Here is a 20133-nt window from a genome sequence, read left to right as displayed (position 1 = left end):
CACACAGTTTCCAAGAAGTGGTTTCTTAGGAAACTTAATTAGTGGTAACCAAAGCAAACTTGATTTATACAAATATAAAATTGAACGACCGGAAAAAGAAATTGCGAAAAAAATAATCGCAGGTGAAAATATCCAAGGATGAAATATCGATAATTTTCGCCAATATGTTAGCCTTAAAAAAGCAGAAATAAATTAAAAATTAAAATATGTCAAAGAAAAAATTCAAACATGTTAATTAAAAGGATATAAGCTTATGACGTAATAAGAATTTAAGAAATTCCGTTTCGTTTATTTTTATGTTTCAAATTCGGAGAAAAAAATTGCGCTTCATTTCGTAACACTAAACGGAAGCGGAAGTGGTGAATTTGTCTCTGCAAGCCTCTTACTTCTCTCCCCTTCTCTCTCTATGTCTATATGTCCCTCTCTCACGATATCTCCTCACCTCCTCCAGTTTTAGGTCTCCGCCTACTTGTTATCGTTGTAATCACCATCTTTACTTCGTATGTCGTCTACATCGCTTCTGGTAAGTAAATACACTTTATAAATACGATCAATAATTAGGTACCGATATTTGTCAATGGATATGAACACATAATCGATACATTAATATAACTACTAAATTACTCATGAGACGAAAAAAAATTTTTTTGAGAGAAGCAGACCTTTAGTTTAGGTTTCAAAACCCAAACAAACCTGCAAGAATAATGATATACGTGTGTGTGTGTGTATATATATATATATGTATAATGTGTGTTTGTACACATGATGGCTTTAAAAGCGTATATTTTAACAATATATATTGCTTTGTTTAAATTACTAGGAAGCTTTTTAAGATTATGAATGATTAAAATGTTTTTTCATAAATGAACAATTCTTGAAAAAGAAGTTTTAGATAATAATTATTTCGGCATTAAATATCTCTAAAATTTAGAATTAGTGAAATATTCCATTCAATGAGCCGCACTTATATGAGGTACAAGCTCATTCTCCGGGTTTTGTCACCAAAACTTAACCAAAAATCATTTTCCATTGAATTTTTCTTTCCTGATAACAATTGTAGTTCATCGATTATATATATATATATATATACTCACATGTACTTATTTATGGGTAGAAAATTGATAAATATATTCATCACTTTCTGTTTGATGTATCTAAATATTCATTTGAGGACTTAATGTTAGTTAGTCAGAAGAACGGGGTGGATGCTTTGTGGCCTCTGAAAGTTGTATTTTCGTTTCGCTTCGTTAAGGCCTTTTAAAGCGTTTCACCTCGTCTCATCACATCTGATCTTTTCTCTAAATACTCTCCTCTGGTGCTGTATAAATAAGCTCAGTGTTGTTGACGTAATTTCAACTCTACACCATATCGGGTACTTCACACATACATATTCTTCATCATTCGGAACACTAAACATTCCCTGTACTTTTATATCATCATCATGTATCGTCTGCTCTCAGTAGGTCGAATAACGTGGCTCACTCTGTTGCTCGATGGTTCACTATGAGCTTGTACGTAGTGTATTTCCAGTTCTTTCCATGATGGCTGATAGATACAAATATCATACAAAGCATCCCACTCGGCACCAGCGGTCCCACAAGTCTAACGCCGTTTACTGGTACTTATTTATGGGTCCCAAAAGACATAGTTGACATCAGCTGGGTTCAGTTTACAACATAGACAACCGGAATAATTACTACAAGGTATTTCGCTTCTAGGTGTGTCATACTGACTGTTTGGTTAGAAGTTTGCTTCTCAGTCTTCTGGTTCTGGGTTCAATCCCACTGCATGGCACCTTGTGCAAGTAGTTTTTTTTTTCTTTTTATATAGCCCCGACCCGATCAAAGCCTTGTGAGTGGATTTCGTAGACAGTAACTAAAACACCGTTGTGTGTATGTGGTGTATCTTTGTTCCATCACCACCACTTGACAACTGGTGTTTGTTTTATTTATGTTTGGCAAGAAAAACTGATAGAGTAAGTACCAGACTTAAAATATAAGTACTGGTGTTGATTTGTACAACTAAACCCTTCAAAGCGGTGCTTCAGCATGACCACAGTCCAATGACTGAAACAAGTAAAAGGTAAATCATAAAGTTATATACCATAATCATCATTTTAACAGCTATTTTTCCATGGCGGTCAGAGTTTATTGAAATAGATTTTCCACGAATGGATATCCTTCCTGTCACCAACCCTCACTTGTTTTCAAGCAAGTTAATATTTTCCCATTGCCAGACTTGTCTTTGAAGTATATTGGAAGGGAACGACATAACTCAGGTGACAATTATACTCATTTGCAACTACCACATGATGTCAAACATACACACACTCATACATAGATACATGCATACATGTGACTGGCTTCCTTCAGTTTCTCTCAATGAAGTCCACTCGCAAGACTTTGGTTGCTCAAGTTGTCACACTGTGGGACTGAACCTCAAATCATGTGGTTGTGAAGGAAACTTCATACCATACTGCCACACCTGTGCTTATATATACACACACACATTACATATGTATATATACGACTGGCTTTTTTCAGTTTCTGTTTACCAAATCCACTCACAAAGCTTTGGTTGGCCTGAGGCTGTAGCAGAAGACACTTGCCAAAGTTGCTACACAGTAGGACTGAACGTGGATACATGTGGTTGGGAAGCAAGCCTCTCACTACACAGCCACGTGTGTGTGTGCGTATATATATATATATATATATATATATATATATAAAGTAAGGGATTACTCCCAAACAATTACCAGTTTGCTTTCAGATATTCAAAATATGCTATTCAACAGTTAACATAAATCCAATAAATGCAGTATATAATTACAGAATTAAAGGTAATGTTATTACTACTTCGGAGTAATCCTTATTTTTAATATTGTCAATATATATATATATATATATATACATATATACATACACATATACACATACATGTGTATAAATATGTGTATTGTATATATGTTATATATGTAAATATATAAACATGTACGTCTCTATATAATAAAGGATTCTCAGTTATAAAAATAAAGTTGTATGTATGAGTGTCCATTTACTTACCCAGTTTAAGTGGCACTAGAATTCAAAGTACGTAAGTATTACACATTCTGACACTTGTAGCGAATATAAGTTGAAAATTGGCAGCAAAGCATTCAGACAGCTTGTGTTTGGACTGTAATTCATACACGGGCTATTATGAAGCTAAATATTCAACATTAATAATGGTCAGATTTGCATGTGTTTGTTGGGAGAGATATTTATATATTGCATGCCTTCATGGAACATGGGTTGTAAATGAGAATGATGATGTTTGTGTCAGTCAATTGAGAAATTCATGTGTTGTGTAAGTTGTGTTATTTAATATACATGGCATAGCTCTAAAAATGTAAACCTATTCCAGTTTAAGAGGTACTAGAATTATAAGTAGTTAAAGAGCTCAGATGTTATGAATACAGATTTTATATGGCAGCAATGAAAACAATGAAAAATTATGTTTGGATAGTAATTCATGCATAGATACACAAAAAATTCCAATTAATAACAAATTAACATAATGTGTTGATAGCAAAGATATTAACAAAGCTATTTACTGCTGAACTGAACACTAGATTGTATTTTCTATGAGATGAAATCCCTAGAGTACTGGGATGATATTCTTTAATAGTTAACATTGGATGGTGCTGAGTAGAAGAGTAAAGCATTTTTGAGAGATCTGTGAGATCATTTAAAAAAGAATATTTGCTGCTGTACTCAATACCAAGCAGGATGTTGATTGCTTTAGTATATTTATTTCAGTCCAGTTAGTTTAGAGATTGCACTGAAAATTGGACCGAGAAAGAGAATGTAATGGCTTAAAAAGAAACTTCTTTAGCAGCGGCATGATATTCTGAGGACAGTAAATATCATCATCATCTTTTAATATCCACTTTTCTAAGCTTGCATGGGTAAGAATGAATTTGTTGAGGCAGATTTTCTATGGTCAGATGCCTTTCTTGTGACTGACCCTCACCTGTTTAAAAGCAAGATATTGTTTTCCCATAGCTAGACATTTTTCATGAAGAATGTCACTTCTATCATGCTCATTTACAACCATCATGTGATGTCTAGGTAAGAGGAAACACACACACGGTTTCTTTCAGGTTCCATCTACGAAATCCACTCACAAGTTTTTAAAATCTGAATAAGCTCAGATAACATTTTAAATTTTCTGAAAAATGCTTCAGTTTGTAATTTCATGGGATGATACCATAGACAAACAGCATCTGTAGATTATGAAATTATATCTAAAAAAAAAGTGTTTCATTGGCACTAATGTCAATTTCATTTCCTTATTATTTCATCTCAGCAATTATGAGTAAAATTTTGCTATATTTAGTTGGACAAATTGATATAATCTCTGATATAAACAATTATGTGTGATGACTATTAAAGATATAAAATTTAGATATTTAACCCTTTAGCATTTAAACTGACCATATCCTCCCCAAATATTCTTTCTGTTTTATGTTCAAACTGGTCACATCTATCCTTTCACTCTACAATATCATTCTGAAAATAAAAGAATCACATCAAAATTCTACAGAAAATAAAGGAATTCTGGAGCACAGGGTTGCTGTGAAGACAACTTAGAAGATTGAATAAATAGGTGCAGACATGGCTGTGTGGTAAGAAGCTTGCTCCCCAACTACATGGTTCCAGGTTTAGTTCCACTGTATGGTACTTTGGGCAAGTGCCTTCTATAGTCTTGGGCCAACCAAAGTCTTGTATGTATTTATGTGTTTATCTTTGTCTGTATTTGTTGCCTCACCATTGTTTGACAACCAATGTTGGTGTGTTTATGTCCCCATATCTTAGCAGTTTGGCAAAAGAGACTGATAGAATAAGTACTAGGCTTACAAAGAATAAGTCCTGGGGGTCGATTTCTTCAACTAAAAAACCCGTTAAGGCAGTGCTCCAGTGTGGTCGCAGTCAAATGACTGAAACAAGTAAAAGAATAAAATAAATACCCTTTAGAAGACGGAAAAAAGTGACCAGCTAGCCTCTACAGAGAATCACACCCTGTACCTCTCACATTCTGGCTGAGCGCTCTGTACTATTAAGGTAAGAGACCCCTGACAACAATTTCTGCCTTTTTATAATGCTAGATAATAGCTTTTGGAATGTAGGAATGACCTCAGGACACTGAACCCTTTAGAAGAGATGACAAAGGACTGAGATATCTGGCACCTTGCTGTACTCATGAAGACCCGTCCTCCACAGCAGAAGTGTAAGGCCACTCTCTTTGATGAAGAGGATTAATGCTTACTTAAAAAATATAGTGAAAATTTATCATCACTGTTACTGAAAAATTTATATTATAGTGATTTAGTTATTGGTTAGTTTTCCAAATACGGCCATGCACTTTGGACCAGGGCATTCAGTTTTTGTGTTTAACATGCACCCCTAAATTTTAGTTTTAAAGATCAAGAAAAAGGGTATGTATTATACTTGAATAAAGATGTACAATCAGTCTATTCATTGAATGTAAATGTTTTAAAAAGGGATGGCTGTGTGGTAAGAAGCTTGCTTCCCAGCAACATGGTTTTGGGTTCAGTTCCACTGCATGGCACCTTGGGCAAGTGTCTTCTAGTATAGCCTTAGGCCAACCAAAGCCTTGTGAGTGGATTTGGTAGACAGAAACTGAAAAGTATCTGTTATATATATATTTGGAAGGGCATCCAGCTGTAAAAACTCTGCTAAAACAGACACAGTAGCCAGGGTAGTTTTTCTACCTGACTGGCTCCTATCCTATCTGTGCATGCATAGAGGATGGACGTTAAACAGTGATGATGATGATATATATATATCATAATCATTTAATGTCCACCTTTCATGCTGGCATGGGTTTTATATATGTGTCTGTGTTTGTGTCAGTTCTCCACTGCTGTTTGACAACTGGTGTTGGTGTGTTTACATCACTGTAACTTAGTTTGGCAAAAGAGAACAATAGAATAAACACCATGCTTAACAAAAAAGTACTGGGGTTGATTCATTTGACTAAAAATTTCTTCAAGGTGGTGCCCCAGCATGGCTGTAGTCGAATGACTGAAACAAAAGATAGAAGATTATTAATTGTGGGCATTTGTTTAACCACTCAACAAGTGACTTCATTTGTTTATATTTTAACTTCTTGAGTTTGTCATGGAGACCCTCCATGGTGCAAATATATGATCTTCACTTATATACTGTTGTCTTCTTAGCACTGATATACTGCAATTATGGATTCCCAGTGTTTTAATGGTTCAGTGGTGGACAGGATGTGCATACAAGTGCAGACTTCTTGTATGGCTTCCACTAGCTTCTATGTTTGACACATCATGAAATATTGGTAAATGTAGCTTGACATAAACTGTTGTTATATTAAAGGTGACTTTTGTTACCCATAAGTAAACACAGCAATTGTAGACTGAAGTCAAATGATGAAATAAATTCCAATTTAAAACAAAGCAATCTAAGTTCAAAGATTAATAACCTAAACAGATCCTATATTATATTTAAATAGTTAATTTGTTCTGAGATTTATTTAATTTATTCATGAGATTATTTTATTTCGAGATTATTTTAATTTGTACTTGGAAAGGTAGAGATGTGCTTCTCAAATAATGTTACCTACTACTGGCACTCTGTTGGTTACAATGATGAGGATTCCAGTTGATCTGATCAACCAAACAGCCTGCTTGTAAAACTAACATGCAGGTGGTTGAGCATTCCACAGACATATGTACACTTAATGTAGTTCTTAGGGAGATTCAGCATGACAATGTGACAATGCTGGCTCTTTGAAATATAGATACAACATATTTTTGTCAGGTGAGTGGACTGGAGCAATGTCAAATAAAATATCTTGCTCAAGGACACAATGCACCACCAAGAATTGAACTCATGACCTTACAATTGTGAGCTGAATACCACTGAGACACATGCCTTCAAACAATGTATAATTATCAAAAAGGAATGTCAAGAGATTGTACATGCTCACTTGGGATTTCAAACCTCTTCTTACATACATTAAGACTTATTAAAATTATAATATCCCAACAACTAATGATTTGTAAATGGGACAAGCTTTAAAACACAAAGCCAAAAACAAGCCCATCCCCCACTCCTAAAAAACAACAAACCCCAAAATTTCTAGCTGCACAAATCTTTTAATTATACTTAGAGAGTCATCATGATCTCTCACACTTCCACATGTTGGGGGAGGTCTTATAGATAATATTGATTGCGATAATGTTTAACTGTATATTTGAATTTGAAGCTGTGCATATTAATATATAGTGTATGTGAAATGACAAGACTACACCTTTCATAGAAATGTGTAAAGGAATCAGTTACAGAATATGTGTGCATATGTAGGCACTAAGGTGAATATGCATGTGTGCGTGCGTGCACACACACAAGTGTGCAAATATATATCTATACTTTATCTCTTATACTCATAAAAATTTTAATCCAAGTCAAAAACATTATAATACATGGTTTTTTTAGAAATTGTTTCTGTATCTGGTCTTGTTAACAAGTATAATTATGTTATTGTTGCATAACTTTGTAAGCTATACAGAATGTGTGTGTGTATATATATATATATATATATATATATATATGTATATATACACACACACACAGAAAGTTTTTCTCACTTGCCCTAAAAGTATGAAATAGGAGACAATTGTTTCGAGTTAGCTGTTGAACATGTGATAGTTACTTTAACAATAGCATTGTTATTACCTCCACATTCCACCTCTCCCTTTATGAATTGGTTGTTCTGCCAGTAGATGAAGGGTTACCAATAACTAATTCTGCTGGTTTAGAAAATGAAATATTTTTGTTTCATTAATTATCTATTCATTAAACACTGATAGAAGTGTCAGTATAACATTCCATACTATTCGTTATCCCAGGTTTTAGAATAGGCACATGTTATCCCTCCCTGCTTGTTAATCAAAAGTTAAGGGGTTTGGTATCAGCAAGAGGGTCCAACTGTAAAACACTGCTTCAATATTGGAACCATGATGTGTATGGGCACAGGTGTGGCTGTGTGGTAAGAAGCTTGCTTCCCAACCACATGGTTCCAGGTTCAGTCCCATTGCACGGCATCTTGGGCAAGTGTCTTCTACTATAGCTTTGGGCTGACCAAAACCTTGAGAGTGAAAACTGAAAGAAGCCAGTCATATATATATATATATATAATATAATAATAATAATAATTGTGTACAGTGCTCAGGTGCACTACAACTCATCTAAAGTGTATATATAATCAGGTGTAGTTTCGACGGATTTCGGGAAGCATGAGGGCCTTAAAGGATGCAGGGTCATGGCAGTCAACAACTGATGCAGGCAGTTTATTCCACGCTTCAGCAACCCTGAGCGTGAAAAAATGTTTCCGAAAGTCATGGGAGCTGTGCTGTTTTCTGACTTTGTAGGCATGTCCACGTGTGTTAGACACATGGAGATCAAAAAGGTGTTCAGTGTTGTTGTTGGTGAGGTGGTTGATAACCTTGTGGGTGTTTACCAAGTCCGTCGCTAGACGCCGGAGCTTCAGTGAATCCATGCCCAGGGAAACAAGGCGCTCTGTGTGTGTGTTCAATCACTTGCTTGACAACCATTGTTGCTGTGTTTATGTCCCCGTAACTTGGCGTTTCGGCAAAAAGAGACTGATGGGATAAGTACTAGGCTTTAAAAAGAAATTAGTACTGGGGTCACTTCATTTGACTAAAAACCTTTCAAGGTGGTGCTCTTATATGGCTGCAGTCAAATGACTGAAACCATTAAAAAAGAATTTTAAAAAAACTATGGTTAAAAATGAAGACTGTCAAGGTGTTCTGCAAGACGAAACCCTACTTAGGTAATGGCCTTTAAATATTTGTTGTCGTTATTAATCTAGTTCAACATTTCATGCTGAGTGTTATGCACTTTAGTTCCAGGTCAGCATTAATCAAACTTCCCTTGTGACAGGCAGCCAACAGCTTATATGATATCTTTGCCTTGATGAGTATGATATTACACACTTTGACCTGGAGTGGTTAATTGTGTAGAGTGCAATGTTGCCTCTGGATATGTTTGTACTATCTTCACTCTCCGTTTTGTTACAACTATAGATTTGATTTTGTGTAATGTGTGCAGTATGTTACCTGAGCGGCATTCTCATGATCATTCAACTATATTGTACCCACTTATAGTTTGGTGAACTGGGTCATTGAAAGTTTTGTTATGGACACAGACATCATCATCATTGTTCGACCGTGGTCGAGACAATGGAATTTACCATGTTACGCCAGACTTCACGATCCATCATGGCATTTCGGAGGTCCTGTTGCTGGATGCCTGTATCCCTGGAGATTACATCAGGGTAGGATGTAATCCTATATGGACACAGTACTGAAGTAGTGATGGTATAATAAACTGCTAATTTTTACATTAGGCATCTGATACTCTTTCACCCAATGAAATGTAAGTACGCAGATCTATAAAAGGCCATCTACTGCTAATAATTGTTTAAAATTTTGGCAGAAGTCCAATGGTTTTGAGGGAAGATGTTAGTTGATTACATCAGCCTCAGTGCTCAATTGGTACTTTTTTGACTTTGAAAATATGAAGGGCAAAGTTGGATTTGAACTCAGAATTTAAAGAGCTGGAAGAAATGTTAAGCATTTGCCTGACATGCTAATGATTCTACCAACTCACTACCTTATCCTCTGCTAATAATAAAAATATCTACTAGTGTAGCAATATATCATGGCTTATTAATAATGTGGGATCATTTTATACATATTTTGTCTTGCTGGAAAATTTTGCCCCATGAGGGGATATCACTTATGACCTATGCTTTCAAAACCTTTATACCATTATGTGAGTTTTGTCTAAGTTCATACTTGTTTACATGTTAACAAGCAGTCTTTAAGATGGTGAGCTAGCAGAATCACAGGCATGCTGGGCAAAATACTTAGCAGAATCACAGGCATGCTGGGCAAAATACTTAGCAGTATTTTGTTTGTCTTTATGTTCTGAGTTCAAATTCAGCTGAGGTTGACTACATTTCATCCTTTCAGAGTCGATAAAATACATACCAGTTCAGTACTGGGGTTGATGTAATTGACTTAACTCCTCCCCTAAAGTTGCTGGCCTCCTGCCAAAATTTGAAATCAATAAGTAGTCTTCTGCAGTTTACTTTTGGCGTCTTTGGAAGTAAGAGAAAGCAGGTTGATTAATATGCCCCTCTTGAGGCCTAATTTCATTGTTGAGACTAATTATATATGGATTTGGCAGTGGATATTGATTTAAGAATAAAAGTAGTTGCACAGAGCAGTTGGGATGGATACAGCTAACAGTAGTTTATTATGGTGTGTTTGTAGATAACAGAAAGAGGGATGGTAACTTGTACTGTTTGCAGTATGGTTCTAAATACTTGGACATTATTTGATAGTATCAGTGATGTGTGGCATCAATGGAGTGTGTGATACTGAAATTGTGATCATTACTCAGTTGATTATAAAAGTAATTTTCCATATCATCATTTGTAAATGTATAATACCAAACCTTGATATTGTGTGGACTAAGATTTCTGTTGACTGGACATTGGTTTATAATCTTAGCTAATTAGGTTAAATCTCTTAATTTGGTCAGTGAATATTGTGATGTTTGCTTTAGCGTAGCTGCTAGCACAGCTATATATTTTACAGTAGACCTGACATTCAAATATTGTTGGTGATGTTACATTTTCTCATCTTCTATGTTAGATATTAACACACACACATTGGACATTGTTATATGAGCATATAAGATATCCTTGGGATAATGTCCCTGGCCTCATCTGCTGATAGCTGTATTTATACTGTTTTTATCGCTTGCCTGTTTAGTTCAGTTTCTCCTGCTTATCTTTTTAAAACCTGATACTGATTTTAAATCTCATAAGCACTTGACACATCCAGTCGATAGTAATTTAACCCCACTGCATTTCTCTCAGTCAGTCTATCTAAATCATCATCATCATCATTTCAACATATTCTTTTCTATGCTTGCATGGATCACACAGAATTTGTTGAAGCAGTTGCCAAGTGAAATATATATATATTTAGAGAAAGATAGTCAAGGTCTGATGAGACATGTAAAGCTAAGTGCTTTATGAATGCGAAACCATGGGTAACCCTATGAACTTGCCATAACTATCTTTCTCTAAATACTCTACTGCTCTATAATTTAGAGAGTGCTTCTCTTTTGGATTTATGTTTTACTGACGATATATATATATAAGAAAGTAAGATGACAAAGGAATAAATGATTATGTGTATATACAGGGTGCGATGGATAAACTGTCATCTAAATTACGCAAAAATAAAAATAACACTGACATCACATTTTAACAGATATATTTACCAAAATTACATAAAAATATCTTGAAATTCTAAAGAGTAAATTTATTTTATAAAATTGCCATTGGCTTCAACCATGGCCTCCAGACAACTTTGGGATCTCCTGCAACTCTTCTGGACGTTTTCCTTGTTTGAGTTGGTGAATGCTGCCATAATTCTTGCCTTCAGTTCATCTTTGGTGTTATAAGTTTTGTTGGTCTCTCACTCAACCGTGCCCTGCACAAAATAATTGAGGAGGTTGCAGTCTGGGGAGTTAGGTGGCCAGATTTTAGGGGTGATGTGGTTGCAGAAATTGTTTGACAGCCTTGACTAGGTTTTCCTGCTTGTCTGGCATGGTGCAGAGTCCTGTTGCCAGACATAGGGTCTTCCAACAGCCACCTTTTTGACTCAGGGCAGCACTACCTACCTATTTCAGGCCTCCATGTTGAGTTTGAGGCCATGTGGGAAGATGAATGGAGGAATAACATTGCTATCACTAGTGATCACTCTAAACACTATGATGTTGACTGAATGTTTGATTTTTTATCACTCTTGGTACATCTCCTCAGATTGACATCCAAGCACTCTGAAATGTTCATATTAGAGCTTCCAGCGTGAATGCCAAGCAGTACAGCATGTCATTTCCAAATTTCTGGAAGAGTGAACTGCGTCATGGTGCTGTTTTTCTCATAGACAATGCCCAGTCAACCCTACTATACTTTGTAGTTGACAAAACAAAAACAAAACAATGTGCATGCACAAAATTGAAAATATAAAATGGCAACAATTTACCCGTTACACCCTGTATATGTGTGTGTGATATATATATATTTATATATATGATGGCCCTGCTCGATCTGTAGAAAAGGTGTAGGTAGAAATTCTATAAGATGTACCCAGTGTAAGCTATGGACACATAAGAGGTGCAGCAATGTCAAAGGTAGGCTAACTGGGAAGATAGTTTTTGTATGTGGCAGATGCTCGGGAGCATTAACCTCCGAAAATCTGCAGAAACCAACTTCCGTCACTTTCCAGGGGAAAAAACTAGAAGTAGTTGATAGCTTCCGTTATCTAGGTGACCAAGTCAGTAGTGGGGTTGGGTGCGCTGAAAGTGTAACTGCTAGAATAAGAATAGCCTGGGCAAAGTTTAGGGAGCTCTTACCTCTGCTGGTGACTAAAGGCCTCTCGCTCAGAGTAAAAGGCAGACTGTATGATGCATGTGTACGAACAACCATGCTACATGGCAGTGAAACATGGGCCGTGACTGCTGAGGACATGCGTAAGCTCATGAGGAATGAAGCCAGTATGCTCTGATGGATGTGTAATGTCAGTGTACATACTCGACAGCGTTAGTACCTTGAGAGAAATGTTGTACCTAAGAAGCATCAGTTGTGGTGTGCAAGAAAGACGATTGCGCTGGTATGGTCATGTGGCGAGAATGGATGAAGATAGGTGTGTGAGAAAGTGCCAATCCCTAGCAGTTGAGGGAACTCATGGAAGAGGTAGACCCAGGAAAACTTGGGACGAGGTGGTGAAGCAGACCTTCGAACTTTAGGTCTCACTGATGAAATGACCAGCGACCGAGACCTTTTGAAATATGCTGTGCGTGAAAAGACCAGGCAGGACAAGTGAGTCCAGCCCACTTATGCATGCCTTTCCTCCCTTGGACACACAAAGACCTGTTGAGGCAAGCGAAGTCGATATCAAACCTCATCCGACGACTGGCACCTATGCCAATCCCCCTTTGCTTGCGAAGACCTGTTGGGGCAAGTGAAATCGGAATCGAAATTGAACCAGTCCTATGACTGGCACCCGGCAGATGCCAGGACCCCTGGACCGGAGATACGTAAAAAGCACTATCCGAATCGTGGCCGGTACCAGCGCCGCCTCGACTGGCTTCCGTCTCGGTGACCTGTTGAGGCAAGTGAAGTCGATATAGAACCTCATCCGACGACAGGCACCCATGCCAACCCCCTTTGCTTGCGAAGACATGTTGGGGCAAGTGAAATCGAAATCGAATTGAACCAGCCAGGACCCCTGGACTGGTGGTACGTAAAAAGCACTATCCGACTCGTGGCCGATGCCAGCGCCGCCTCGACTGGCTTCCGTGCCGGTGGCACGTAAAATGCACCAATCCGACCGTGGGCGTTGCCAGCCTCGCCTGGCACCTGTGCAGGTGGCACGTAAAAAGCACCCACTACACTCACGGAGTGGTTGGCGTTAGGAAGGGCATCCAGCTGTAGAAACATTGCCAGATTAGACTGGAGCCTGGTGCAGCCTTCTGGCTTCCCAGATCCCCGGTCGAACCGTCCAACCCATGCTAGCATGGAGAACGGACGTTAAACGATGATGATGATGATATATATACACACACACACACACACACACACACACACACACACACACCACACACCACACACACACACACCAAAAGTCACCCGACAGTAAATTAAAATTCTATAAATACTATCTATAATTCTGTATTGACTCAAATGGAAACATATGTTGCTCAAGTACTTCAGTTTGAACAATTTTCATGTTTCATATTTAGATGCTGTTATTAAAATCATTCAGTTGTTAAACATAAATAAATCTTGGAATTAAATATTTTTTATTGTCAGGTGACTTTTGGCCAACCCTGTATATATATATATATATATATATGCATGCTTTAATTTCTGGCATAAAAACATAAAAGTCCTGAATACATCCTTGTTATAAGATATATAATTGTTATAAATGTGTTGAGTCTTATGTATGCCTGTTATATGTAAGGTAAACAGTACTATATGTTGATGCCTTACATGCATGCATGCACATGTGTATGCATTTAGGATGCTATCTGTAGTTCTGTTTCATTCATTCAACATTGGAATATCTATTAACTAACTTTGAAAGTGAAAGTGGTCATATATTCTATGAATTCAGCTTATTGGTTTAGTGCAGCAAAAAGGATGTAGTAGTGAATAATATAATATAATTTTGCAATGAATGATTTGGTAAAATAACTATTCAGTATTACGCTGATATTTGGAACATAAATAATTTTGCAATGAATGATTTAGTAAAATAAATTGGTCAATATTGTTATATTTGGGTATAGTCATATTTTTCTTTTTGCCAATTAACCACATGCACTTGGTCTTCACTTCAGCTTTATTGTTATATTATTATTTTTATTTTAGTGTCCATTGTCTGAAATCTTTCATCACACAACCTGTGACCTCTCCAGCAACTCTCCATCCCATGTGTCTCCTCCTGTGCTGTTTAGTCTATTCTGTCTTTCTATGGTGTGTATCCTTATCTGTGCATGCATTTGCATCTGTGTCTGTATGTGCGTACTTGTCTGTGTGTTTAGTATGTATATTTTGTGTGCAATAAAGAAGGGTAAAGACCCCCTTTGGTCCTGAATGACCATGAGATTGCACCTAGAAAGTTCCCCTCCAAGGCACAAGTCTTGGTAAGGCTGTTTATGGAAGACCAACAGTTGCCCATGCATACCAGCCTCCCCTCTCCATGCCACCAATGGCCGATACAGTTTAACCCCAGTGACATCGCAACTCATATCTACAGATGAGTGAACTGGAGCAACGTGAAATAAAATATCTTGCTCAAGAACACAGCGCACAGCCTGGTCCAGAAATCAAACTCATTATCTCATGATTGTGAGCCTGATACTCTAATGACTGAGCCATCCAATGTTAAGCTGATATTTGGGACAGAAATAAACATGAGATTTTAATGGAAGATTTTGATTCAGATCACTAAAACATGAAGTTTGTATCAAAGAACCTGGTGAAGTCACAGGTGGGTTGGTATGAAAAATGTTAACTAGATATTGTCTAGTTACATATACCTTTAGTGGCTATTGCCTGAGACAATATTGCTTGCTGTTTTTTTGTATAGCAACACTAGTAAATATTTAGCTTGAAGATAAGTGGAACACAAATGATTTTCAGTGCAGTTTTCCCTTTCTGTTGTTATCCTTTTCAGTCTGTAGTGGAACACATATTAATAAGGAATTCTTCCAGTGGTGTACTGATAGAAATTGTTGATCATATAATGAGAAAGTTTCTTAGGGAAATATAGATGATGCTAATACCAGTTGATGTTTCTTAGGAGGCAGGTATCAGGTGGTGACTCTTTCTACTCTATTCCTGTTCATGTGTCGGAAGATAGGTATGACCTCTTAACTTTGACTATTTGGTCATTGTTAATGAGACCCTTCTTGGTATTGGAAAGCAAAGTTTTCTTTACTCCCTATCAGGAATCTCAACATAGCTTTTCTAGAATTACTCTTTATTATTGCTGTTGCCATTTACATACTCACAAATACATGTAATCTTGCACACATTCATCTAATGCATGGACATCATAACTTTTGGTTATGCCTGTTCAAGTTGAGCTATGTTGGGGCTTCATACCTCTATGAAAAATGATGTTAATTTCTTAAATAATATCTCACTGCATCATGTATATCTACCATAGTGTCAGGTCAACCAAAACTTCACAGGTGAAATTTCATAGACAGAAATTGTGCAGAAGCCTGTCACCTATATAGACTATGATAGCAGAAATGGCAGTAAGTTGAACTAAAAAATCTACGTAATATTCAGTTATGTCCTTTTAATGTTCAGGTCATGTTTGCTTGCCCTTCTCCTAATTCAAGTCCCGGACAAAATATTAAGCCCTTTCAGTAATAAAACCCCTGAAGGCACTGGAGCAACATGGCTGCAATCTAATATCTGAAACTGGTAAAGGAATGAAAGATGAAAATATGAGCATCACAATATCATATTTCAAATAATCACAATGCCTTGGATTATTTGAAATGTGAAGTTTTGATGTATATGCTTTTCCCATGAATATTTCTTATGCAACCTTCAGTCAAAAATTGGAAGTTTGAATCGAATTGCTTGTTTGACTTGCTAGGACCTTAAGTCTCTTACTTCAAAGTGTTTGCCACCAACGTTTTCTATTAGTGTTTGGTTGTGACAATAGTCCAACATTTCAAGAACATTGATTAACTGATCCTTGCCAATATACAGGTAGATAGATGGACAATTGCACATGGAATTAAACAAACACAGATAAAAATAAAGTATGAAATATTTGACTGGGAATTGCTTTTACTGCTAAGAGTATTATACATGAACATTGACATTTAATCTGCTATGATATAGATAGCTAGGGTAGTTGATAACACTGACATGACTAAACACACTTTCCCACTTCACGTTTAACATCACATTAGCAACCAATTTCATATCTCTCACCTTACATCTAACTTCCAAACACCAAGCAATTAGGTGCGACTGATTTGTCATGTTTGTTTCCTTGATTGATTAATTTGTCTCATCCCTGGTGTCTTAGAAGCTAGGAAATGCACTTGTTTTCATTACTAATTACTAAGCCAAAGAAATTTAACCATATAAAAAAAAATTATTGCTTTATATTTCAAGCATTTTTTTTTCAATCATGTTATTTGCTTATTAAGTATGCAACCCAGGACAATTCAACATATATGCTCTATTCCACATATCACAGAAGGTGGACATAAAATAAAACCAGCTACTCATACAAGAAGAAATAGAATAGAAATTTCAGTTATGTAAAATGAAATCAGTTAAATGAAATGGACTTATATAGTTCTATGGCAATACACTTTTAGATTTTGTTAGTTCTATTAGTCATGAAGTACATACTGTTTTTTCTCTTTTACTGGTTTCTTTCATTGGTTTTTGGTCATGCTGGGATACTGATCTCTAAAATATTGTCAATTACATTGACCTTGGAAAGATGAAATGTAATGTGGATTTGAGTAACATTTTAACTCAGAATGTAAAAGGATTTCACAGAGTACCACAATATATTTTGTTTGATGCTCTACTGATTCTATCATCCACCTGATACAAAACCCACAGAATTTCATTGTCAAAAGCTATTTTTGTTTGCATTCATTATTTGTGTATTACTGGATTAAATATTTCTTTTGTATTATATTAGAGAATGATTTGAGTGAGTGTACATCAAATATAAGGTTATTTTAAAAGAAAATTTTAATCGATATATAAATCTTTTTTTTTAATCCACATAAATTTTTTTTTAAACTTCTTTTAGGGGGCAATGAGTTGAAAGAAGTTGTAGCTGCACACATACTGCAGTACAAAGATGGGTGACGCAAAGAAATTTGACAGTTTCAATGTGCATATGATGGCCAAGGCAACAGCTACATCACATGTATTCTTCTCCAACAGTCCACTGAAATATCTAGATAGTACCAATGCTACAATGACTTCCACGATTGTAACAACAGGAGCAATGACCACACTGACGACATCAACAACTGATGCTCACACAACTCCCAATTTTGAGCCCTTTGCTAATACAACTTTCCAAGAAGAACCATTTTGCTTACAAGTCCTTTACAAAGATATAAAGGAGAGGTTAGGAAGTGTAAAAATTTATATAATTCTGTTCAGTATTTTTACATGCCATATACATTGTTCCATTTTATTTCATAACAATTTGCTTGATATTTTGCTCCAAAACTGTGTCATATTAGCAACTGTAGTTGCTGTGATTAAATAACCTTTTCACCTGTATTTGATTAGACTTAGACACATGAAATCAAGCTGATCCAGCGCTTGGAAACATTTTGGAAGACCATGCATATTAGATAATGATGATGATTCAATTGTGCCTAAGCTTATGCAGTTAGTATTTGTAGTGGTAGCAGTGTTGCTGCTATTTTTAGTTCCAGGTTAGTCCTGATCCAGCAAACCTGTGATACAAGGCATTCCAGTCCTCACCATTCTGTCTCTTATTTAGACACAATCTACGTAGGACTAGACCATCCAATATATCCCTTGTTTTTTTCTTTTTTTTAAAGACATGTTGAGAGTAATTTCTGTTGTAATTGATAGTTGTAGGGTTTCAATGACATAATAGTTGTCATACTATACTCTGCTTGAATAGATCTATGGGAGAGAGACTGCCAATTAAAAACTTGGCAGTGACTCAATAGATTTTGAAACTAAAGTGGATTTGGTTGGGGCATAAGATCCTTGATATCCGATATTTTGTTACAGGTAGTTGGCGATGCAGAATGGTAATATGATATATTTTTGTGTGATACTAACACTGTATTGTGATCAGCTTGCTCTCTATTTCATATCAGATACTGTATTTGTTATATTTAGCTTAGTCTGGGATTAAATATATTGATCTTTACCTTGCATAGAATTTCAATGTTTTCATCCATTTGCTCACAGTTACTATGGACACATTGAAATCTTACATAAAATAAAGTTTACATGTTTAAACACAGTCAAAGTATATGATTGAGCAGACTTGTGATTTAATTACAGATTCATAAAAATTAAATAAAAGCAAGAGTATAGACTTTAATGATTGTGGTTTTTCATAAATAAATCTACTCAGACTATGTTTGTAATGACTCAGCCTAAATAATGCTACATATTTGCTTTTGTTTGCTTGATCTATTTTTAATTTATTTTTCAGGGTTCGAATTTGGGATTTGATAATTTTAATCCCAAATGTATTATTTTTAATCTTCCTTTTCTTCCGGTCCAGAAATGCTATTGTCAAATTACGGAATAAAAATAGTCCAATATTTCTAGTCTTTTATGCTTTGGTAAGTACCTTGTGTTTTCCAGTTCGTTGTCAAAATCTAGTCATTCCTGTTTATATTTGATACACTTTGTTTAAAACAAAGGTCAGTCAGAAAACCCGAGCACTGAATCCATTTACTGTGTTTGTATAGCAATGAAGACAGGAGATGGACTCTGTGCTAGTTAATTGAGAAAGAAGTTGTGTTTATGTTCATGCATGTGTGTATACAAGAGAAAGAGAGAGAGAGACTTGTTGCTTGTTACATGGAAACTGTGGTAATGGTTAATGTATGTTGGATGATGTAAAATGTTGTGAGTTGGTAGATATATACTAAAGAACACTTGGTGTGAGTTTGTTTGGATCACGAATGAATTAATTGGTTTATGCTGCATGAATAACATTATTCTTTGGTTTATAGCAATTATTTCATGTGAAGGTGAACATTAATGTTAGTGTATAACATGACAACCTGAATATTTCAGGGTTGTTGTTCCATTACCTACACAATTAAGCATTCATTTCATCACAAACCATGCTTCACCATGAATTGGTTGTACTCAGTTTTTTACTGGATAGGTGAAGTGGGTTTTGATCATCAGCCAACAACTGATTGTATTCTTTTACTTTGATATTATTAACCAGATGTCACAATGACCACTCTTCACCTAGCCTTTAAATGAAGACTTGTATTATTGTCATTACATCACACAGGGTAAATAATCCTGATTTATTAGGATTATACACAAACACTATATATATATATATATATACACACACACACACACACACACACACACAATGTTATACAGCTTGAAGATCAGCAGTGTTTCTCAACCATTTCTTGCCAATGGACTCCTTACTCTACTGGACCTCCATACCCATTCAATGCATATAAAATAATTCTACTGTTTTTTGTTTTTTTTTATAATTAAATATAACTATAACTGACACTCTGTTGGTTACAACCACAAGGGTTCCAGTTGATCTGATCAACAGAACAGTCTGTTCATGAAATTAATGTGCAAGTGGCTGAGCACTCCACAGATGCATGTACCCTTAATGTAGTTCTCAGGAAGATTCAGCATGGCACAAAATGTGACATGGCTGGC

The 20133-nt window shown here is 36.0% G+C and overlaps 1 protein-coding gene across 2 annotated transcripts in view; it reads left to right on the top strand.

Moving 5' to 3' along the window:
- The first annotated feature begins 344 nt into the window (after nucleotides 1–344).
- Nucleotides 345–20133, top strand: part of LOC115217449 (transmembrane protein adipocyte-associated 1 homolog) — a 36612-nt gene continuing 16823 nt past the window's right edge. The window contains exons 1-4 of one of the 2 annotated variants that reach the window (XM_029787153.2): nucleotides 406–523; nucleotides 14575–14679; nucleotides 17510–17835; nucleotides 18914–19046. In XM_029787153.2, the coding sequence (XP_029643013.1) occupies nucleotides 17561–17835; nucleotides 18914–19046 (408 nt within the window). In that variant the 5' untranslated portion in view covers nucleotides 406–523; nucleotides 14575–14679; nucleotides 17510–17560. Of the gene's footprint in view, nucleotides 524–14574; nucleotides 14680–17509; nucleotides 17836–18913; nucleotides 19047–20133 lie in introns of both variants that reach the window. The other variant, XM_029787152.2, reaches the window with a different exon arrangement.

Source organism: Octopus sinensis, linkage group LG11 (genome assembly GCF_006345805.1).
Source record: "Octopus sinensis linkage group LG11, ASM634580v1, whole genome shotgun sequence".
Lineage (NCBI taxonomy): Eukaryota > Metazoa > Mollusca > Cephalopoda > Octopoda > Octopodidae > Octopus > Octopus sinensis.
Note: the sequence above shows the minus strand (reverse complement) of the source record. Positions and strands in the feature narration are given on the sequence as shown.